This window comes from Mercurialis annua, linkage group LG7 (genome assembly GCF_937616625.2).
Source record: "Mercurialis annua linkage group LG7, ddMerAnnu1.2, whole genome shotgun sequence".
In the NCBI taxonomy this organism is placed as follows: Eukaryota; Viridiplantae; Streptophyta; class Magnoliopsida; order Malpighiales; family Euphorbiaceae; genus Mercurialis; species Mercurialis annua.
In genome coordinates this window covers 6696559-6704581 of record NC_065576.1, presented here as the reverse complement: position 1 = coordinate 6704581, position 8023 = coordinate 6696559, and the positions used below count along the sequence as shown (strand labels likewise).

The following is an 8023-nucleotide window of genomic DNA, read 5'->3' as shown; positions in this document are numbered from 1 at the left end:
GAAGTAATAAATTTCAATCTAAATACGGAAAATTAGTAATTATTTATATGAAAATTATAAATACATATAAAGAGAGCCCATTCCCATTTCTTTGCATCTCCATCAAAAACTATTTGCTAAAAATAAAGACAACCCCACATTTGTCCAAATTACACAACAAAAACAGTAACTTAGAATTAGATTACGCAAACAAACCAAACTAAACCAGCTTCAATTTCATCCCTACAGTAGGGACCACCAGATCTCGTTCCAGTAGCTTAATCTCAACCGTCCCTTTTTCCCTTCTAAATATGAAGGGATAGATTCTCACCATAGTTAAACCCAATCTCTGGTTAAACACTAGTTAAGTTAACCATCCATCTCCACTTCGAAACCCTTTATAAAGCCACTCAGTCCCTCCTCCATTTTCGCATCACTTGTTTTTTTATTTCATGATCCATTAATTTCCATTTTCATCTCCAACTTTTATTTTTCTGGTTCGTAATTAATATTCTCTCTATTTATTTTTTAGTATATAGTTTTCGTCAAATGTTCTCAGTTTTACGTAATATGTGTCATTTGATAGTTTATTTTTATTGTGACAGAGAAAATGATGAATGGAAATGGAGCGGCGACGGTGGCGACACCAAAAACTGGTCTGAAAAAGATTACGACGAGTGACAAACACGACGGGATCTGCCAGGACATGGCGGCGCCGACGGTGCAGGTTCAGACTATTGACGAGCTGCACTCTCTTCAGAAGAAGAGATCGGCTCCGAATACGCCGATTAAAGGGATTCCCGGTGCTTTGGCTGCCATTTCTGAAGAAGAACGTCAAAATAATCAGCTGCAGTCCATCAGGTATAGATTATATACTATATAATAATAATATAAAAAATATTAGAATGAATATGAGCGGTGGGACCTGGTCCTGTGATTGTAATGGACGGCGGTGATCGATCCTATGAAGAGTTTTGGTCAGATTGAGTGGGGACACAGAAATGGCGGGGTGTTTCGAAACGAAACGTTTTGTTTGCTCCTAAGAATACGATGGTGTGTGGTATTTAATGATGGAAAATTACTAAAATACTCACTGTAGAAAGAATTGGACAAATCTCACTTTGTTGTAGGAATTAGGTGCAGTTCTTACAACACTGCATGTACATAAATGTCTTGTCACACTTAAGCTATGTAGCACTAGCACATTTACAGGACGGGGAAACAGAACATTTAAATATGAATACGGTAAAATCGTGTTATTTTAAAAAATTTCATGTTAAAAATGAAGTTCAATGTCCGAAACGTTTTGAAAATCGAAAACGCTGATTGAAGTTAAGCGTATACATGTTCATACAAAATTCTTTTTTTGTTTCATTTAGCTCCTTTTTATATATTTAACTTTTTTAAAATATATATAATATATTGGTAAATGCTTTTTAAGTATAAGTTTAGTTACCAAATCATTTTTTTAAACTAATGTATTTTGTAAAATTTCATTGAAATACTTCTCCAAGAAAATAACAAAGTTTATTTGTCCAGCAATAAAAAAATGTCCATTAAAGTAGTTTTTGAGCTTTTCTTGACTAGATTTTTAGTTTAAATTCTTGACTTTTTAGTATTTTAGCAGTTTTTATGCTAGTAAATAAGTAAAAATAGTATACTACAAATTAGTACTAATAAATTATTAGCGTATTGATTTAGACTAAAATACTTTTGTATACAATTATTAATTAAAAATAGAAAAAATATTCATGATTTTCTAAAAAATTATTGTTTATTGATTTGAAAACAGTGCATCACTGGCATCATTAACAAGAGAAACAGGACCAAAGGTGGTGAGAGGAGACCCAGCAAACAAGAGCAGCAATATAACAACTCCAAAAGCTCAGCACCATCATCACCATATTGCTGCCCCAACTATCAGTATCAGTGACAGTTCTTTAAAGTTCACTCATATTCTCTACAATCTTTCTCCTGCAGGTATATTTTTATATACGGACCGAAAATATATTTTTTTTAATTCAATTTTTGTACAAATCGAACTGAAAAAACTGAATGTAATTGAAAAACAACCGAACCTACTGGAAAACAACTAAATTTTTTATAAAATTTTAAGATACCAGTCCTTTTTTCTTTTACAATAGTAGTCCTTTTTTTTTTTTATCATTATGCCATTCCAATTAATTGCTCTATAAAAGAATACTTATTTAAGAAATTTGCTCCCCTAACTTATTAATATTGTACAAGTTTGTGCCTGCCACACCATCTTCCAATTTTTAAAGAGTTAAATAGCTAACTCTTAGTTACTTTGACTGATTAAATAAAATATTTTTTATTTTTTCAGTCAATTATAGACAATAATAGATCATTCTAGTCTTTGAATTGGGTAATTGATCCTGATGGTCACTGAACTTTCGAGTTTTTTCATTTCAGTCACTAAACTATTTTTCTTTTCTTTTTGATCACCAAACTTTTATTTTATTTCATTTTGGTATTTTCCGGCCAAAAATGCTTAGGTGGCAGCCGAAATTAATTTTTTTAACCTAAAATCTTTCCATATATGCATAATTTGAACTAAAAACTCATTTTTAAAGTGAAATTATGTATGTTTAATAAATTTTCACAGTAGAACTAGTAAAATTTGGTTGCCACATGTCAATTTCCGGCTGCCACCTAAATATTTTTGGCCTGAAATATCAAAATGAAAAAAAAAGAGTTCGGTGATCAAAAAGAAAAGAAAAATAATTTAGTGACTGAAATGAAAAAACTCGAAAGTTCAGTGACCATCAGGATCAATTACCCCTTTAAATTTGTTCATATCGTATAGTTTTATCTTTAAAAAATATTATTTTCAACTGATCAAAATATACAAGAGTGATTTTAAATCTGATCAAAATATATGAATTATTTTTGTTGGTGCAGAGCTTTACGAGCAGGCGATAAAGTATGAGAAAGGATCGTTCATTGCATCAAACGGTGCGCTGGCCACACTGTCTGGTGCAAAAACTGGGCGAGCTCCAAGAGATAAGCGTGTCGTCAAGGATGATGAAACAAGCGACGTGCTTTGGTGGGGAAAGTAAGTATTTTCTTCTCTATCACTAGGTTATTGCTCTTAGGGACAATTCTATCATCTTCGTCAAATTTAAATTTGGTCAAAATTGCTATTTTAATCTGAATTTTTAAAAATTATTATGATTCTAGGTATTAGATAACTGAAATCTATAGTTACTAGGAGTGTGAACTGGACTGTAAAACCGAAATGAAATTGCAACCATGGCTCATTTATTTGGTGAATGCAGTTTGGTTCCGTTTGTTTGTAATTAGGTGAAAGTTCGGTGTTCGGTTTGGGCATTTTGAAAGCCTAAAAAACCAAAAAACCGGATAAAAAAATTAAAATATGTATTTTACAAAAATAATATAAATATAAATATATTTATATGTTTATAATTTTTTGGTCTTTATTCGTAATTATAGTTGATACATAAGTTAATAAATTTAATTCTACATAGAAATATGCTTATAAATATATAAAAAAATTGTTAGACACTGATTATTTGATATTTAAATTAATTTTTTAAGATAAAAAAAAATAAAAGAAGTAAATATATCGGTTTTTTAACCAAATCGAACCGATTCAGTTTAGTATAGTCCAAATTTAAAGTTCAGTTCGGTTTGAAAATTTTGTAAACTTGGGTTGGTCGGTTTCAGCGGATTTCGATCCGAACAGAAGCGACCCATGCACAGCCCTAATATTCATACCTTTAGAAAACAGTAAAGTTTTAAAATTTAGAGGAAAAATAGTAATTTTGTGCTGAATGTCATTGTTATACTGCAGGGGCTCACCTAACATTGAAATGGACGAGCACACTTTTATGGTTAACAGGGAAAGAGCTGTTGATTACTTGAATTCTTTGGACAAGGTAAATCCATCATATCCTTTTTATAATATACTTTTTTTTCAATGCACTTGGTGCTGCGAGTGTGACCACCTCTCAAAATTTGGATTTGGTAGAATAAAGTGATATAAATGTGGGAAAAGATAAGCTAAAGTTTTTTTCTTGGGATATTGAAAGATAATTATATGATGGTATCATTTTTGTATTCTTCTCTAATTGGTTGGCCATACTGCATATTCCTTGGGAGGAGCAATTTTGTCTTTGTTATGTAATTCTGTTTTGTTCTTTTCTTAGGTGTAGGTTAATAGATAGTGTCTAAAATTAACCTACACCAGCAACCTGTGTCGATTAGTGAAGTTGATTACGCTTCACTAAATGGAATTAGCAGTTGGAATTAGGAACATAGCTTATCTCTGTGATTACATGACTAGGCTAGTTAGAGGTGTCCGTTCGGTATTTCGTTTTGGTTTGGAAGCGAAAAGAGTAAATCTGATCGTTTTTTAAGGAAATAGAAATCGAACTGAATTGGATAAATTTGATTTGATTTTGTTTCAGTTTCAGTTTTATTGAAATACCAAAATAATCCTTTTTTAAAATTTAAAGAGAAATAAAAAAGACTAAGATTAAAATTAGGTATTAAATCTAGATCAAATTATAATATTTCATATATTTTAACAATGTGAACCCATATGTTCAGAATTATTTATTTTAAAAACATTAATGATATATATACAGACTGTTTCAAACTTGAATTGAACCGATTTTTTTTTTTTTTTAAAATAAGTCATAATAAATAAACCAAACTGATAATTTTCGGTTCAGTTCGTTTCAGTCCGTTTAGTTGAGTGCTCATCTAAGTGGCTAGCAGTTGTAAAACTTAAAGGTTAAATGAGTTTTCTAATTAAAACTTTAGCCTTGCCCGTATATGTCTCTAATTGAGATTAGAAATGGATACTATGAATAATTGACAAATGAGAACTTGCTTTGCTTTTCTCTGTTGGAATTGTTATATATAACTTGTTAAATATTGAAGTTCAGAAACTTCCATGCACTTTGCAGTAACAATCTTTGACTTATCTATAGCATGATGATCCCTTGTAGTCTGCAAGTAAATAAATACTGATAATGGTGTGAATTTTGATTTACAGGTCTTCGTCAATGATCAATTCTTGAACTGGGATCCCGAGAACAGAATTAAAGTTCGGATTGTCTCTGCTAGAGCTTACCATTCACTTTTCATGCACAACATGTAAGTGAAACTTTAGTATTATAAGCATTTATTTACTCTTTTTTATTTTCGTTTCTCATCCACAAATGCCAAGCCTACCAGATAAGTCTCCTTTAACGAAAGTGTTAATTATGATATTGTATTTTGGATATTATACCCCCATACAAAGGAGGAAAGTCGTAAAAAAATGTGTATGGTGCATGAGCTAAGTATGTGCAATTCGATAATTGGGTGGGTGGCAGGTGCATCCGACCCACTCCTGAAGAGCTGGAGAATTTCGGTACTCCGGACTTCACTATATACAATGCTGGCCAGTTCCCATGTAATCGTTACACTCACTACATGACATCATCTACTAGCATAGATTTGAATCTAGCTAGAAGGGAAATGGTCATCCTCGGCACACAATACGCCGGGGAAATGAAGAAAGGTCTGTTCAGTGTCATGCATTATCTCATGCCTAAGCGTCAAATCCTATCCTTACATTCTGGCTGCAATATGGGAAAAGATGGAGATGTTGCTCTCTTCTTTGGATTGTCAGGTATAGTATCACCATGTCATGGTCGAGATTTGGTGTCGAGCCCAGCCATACGATATGTTGTTTCTAACTTTTTCCTCTAACACCATTTTGTTTACATTTGGCCTGTATGCTTGTTTTTTTAGGGTTTCGTTATTATTGCTGACTTCATTATGAAAATCTTTGCGTAGGTACCGGAAAGACTACTCTGTCTACTGATCCGAATAGATACCTAATTGGAGATGACGAGCACTGCTGGACTGAGACTGGAGTGTCAAATATTGAAGGGGGCTGCTATGCTAAGTGCATTGATCTGTCAAAAGAAAAGGAACCTGAAATCTGGAATGCCATTAAGTTTGGAACTGGTACGAACTAAATCCCGGTCTTTAGATTTAGCGGCGAAATTAAAAGTTCAGAGAAATTTAAATGATAAGAATCTATTGAATTTTAGCTTGCTCTCGATGTATATGAACTGATGCAATTGATTGTGATTGGCAGTGTTGGAAAATGTGGTGTTTGATGAACACACTCGAGAGGTGGATTATGCTGACAAAAGTGTTACAGGTAAATGAAAAAAATTGGAAATTTCAACTACTTTACAGCTTACATTAATTAATTTTTGATTTTGCATTAGCTGGACCAAAATGTAATGTTTTTGGGTGTTGTTGCAGAGAATACTCGAGCATCCTACCCGATTGAGTACATCCCTAACGCAAAGATACCGTGTGTTGGTCCACACCCGAAGAATGTCATTCTTTTGGCATGTGATGCATTTGGTGTTCTTCCACCTGTGAGCAAGCTAAACATGGCACAAACCATGTATCACTTCATCAGTGGCTACACTGCTCTGGTAAATATTTGTGTGATAATAACTAATTTATTCACTGATGGCAACGATATGTAAATAGAAAATAACTCTCAAGGATCAATACAGGTGGCTGGAACAGAAGAAGGTGTTAAGGAGCCGCGAGCGACATTCTCTGCTTGCTTTGGTGCTGCATTTATAATGTTGCATCCCACTAAGTATGCCGGTATGCTTGCTGATAAAATGGAGAAGCATGGCGCAACAGGATGGCTTGTGAACACTGGCTGGTCCAGTGGAAGGTACGTTATGCACTACTACTAGCGTTTTGGCATTTCGTTTTCGTTTCTAAAAACGTTCTGAACTCTGAAACTTTATTATTTGTTACCTACCTTTAAGTAATCAGTGACATTCAATCAGAGTTTCAACTAAAGCTAAATTGTGATTTGTTTGGATTAACTACAGCTACGGATCAGGTAGCCGTATCAAGTTAGCATACACAAGGAAAATCATTGATGCAATTCACTCTGGCAGCCTCTTGAAAGCCAAGTACAAGACAACTGAAATATTTGGACTTGAGATTCCACTTGAAGTTGAAGGAGTACCTTCTGAAATTCTTGATCCTATCAACACTGTGAGTATTTCCTATCTTAGACACTCTTCGCCACAAAGTTGTATTAGTTGATTTTTTTTTTATGATTCGAATTTATTCGAATTTTTCGTGTTGCAGTGGTCGGATAAGAAAGCTTATAAAGATACACTGTTGAAACTTGCTGGTCTGTTCAAGAATAACTTTGAAGTTTTCACCGAGTACAAGATCGGCAACGAAAATAAGCTCACCGAGGAGATCCTTGCAGCTGGTCCGAATTTCTAATCGCCAGAAGAGTCTGAAAAACTTGGAGAAGTTAGACTGATAAAATAAAAAGTTAGGTTTAATGTTTAGTCATATCATATATCCCATGATATTATATGAAACTGCTTTCTTGATTAATTTCATAAGAGTATTCCACTTTGGGGTCTGCTGCAATATTTGTAAAATTGTATTTGTTCTTTCTACTACTAAAGTGCCTATTACGGTCTCAAATCGATGTATTTTTCTTATCTGCCTCGGAATTTACCTTAGCTGGTTTCAATTTATCATCTATTTACAAAGGTATATTTGGAAGAAACATAATTTTGAAGATCTAATTGGTGATTGTTATGTTGACATTTGCACTCTGAATTTCCAGCATGGAATGATTTCTGTTTACAGATCATGATTCTGCTAAAGAGGAAGTTTTAAAATTTGAAACCCGATCAAGTTTTATTGCAAGAGTTCAAACATGTAGAATAACTGAGTTTAATTCGACTCACTTAGCTGTATTAAACTTTTTAGAATTAAAATTTAATTTAAAAATTAAAATAGATATTAAATAAACTAATCAAAACTCAATTGAACTCGGTAAATCTATCGAACTGAATATCTTTATATTTAAATTTGACGTGACAGTTGATCCAAGTAACTTAAATTAGAACTTCGCTCAATTCTATATCGCAAATTGAACTCAGTTACATCATTATATATGTGAGTCAAGATGAAAGATCATATACAAATTCAGCCT

General features: G+C 33.0%; 1 protein-coding gene across 1 annotated transcript; it reads left to right on the top strand.

The window, feature by feature from the left end:
- The first annotated feature begins 366 nt into the window (after window positions 1-366).
- On the top strand, window positions 367-7506 carry LOC126655735 (phosphoenolpyruvate carboxykinase (ATP) 1-like). The gene is made up of 13 exons (XM_050350015.2): window positions 367-476; window positions 585-840; window positions 1772-1959; window positions 2902-3055; window positions 3815-3899; window positions 5024-5124; window positions 5346-5644; window positions 5812-5985; window positions 6119-6184; window positions 6292-6470; window positions 6555-6724; window positions 6888-7056; window positions 7153-7506. The coding sequence occupies exons 2-13, from the start codon at window positions 590-592 to the stop codon at window positions 7294-7296; spliced, it is 1980 nt and encodes a 659-aa protein (XP_050205972.1). The 5' UTR covers window positions 367-476; window positions 585-589; the 3' UTR covers window positions 7297-7506.
- Window positions 7507-8023: the final 517 nt, after the last annotated feature.

Excerpts from the sequence above, each read along its gene's own strand:
- LOC126655735 (XM_050350015.2), top strand. The coding sequence starts at position 590 with ATGATGAATGGAAATGGAGCGGCGACGGTGGCGACACCAAAAACTGGT. Across the intron at positions 3,056-3,814 it reads GACGTGCTTTGGTGGGGAAA|GGGCTCACCTAACATTGAAA; the intron begins GTAAGTATTTTC and ends GTTATACTGCAG. Across the intron at positions 5,986-6,118 it reads TGCCATTAAGTTTGGAACTG|TGTTGGAAAATGTGGTGTTT; the intron begins GTACGAACTAAA and ends TGTGATTGGCAG.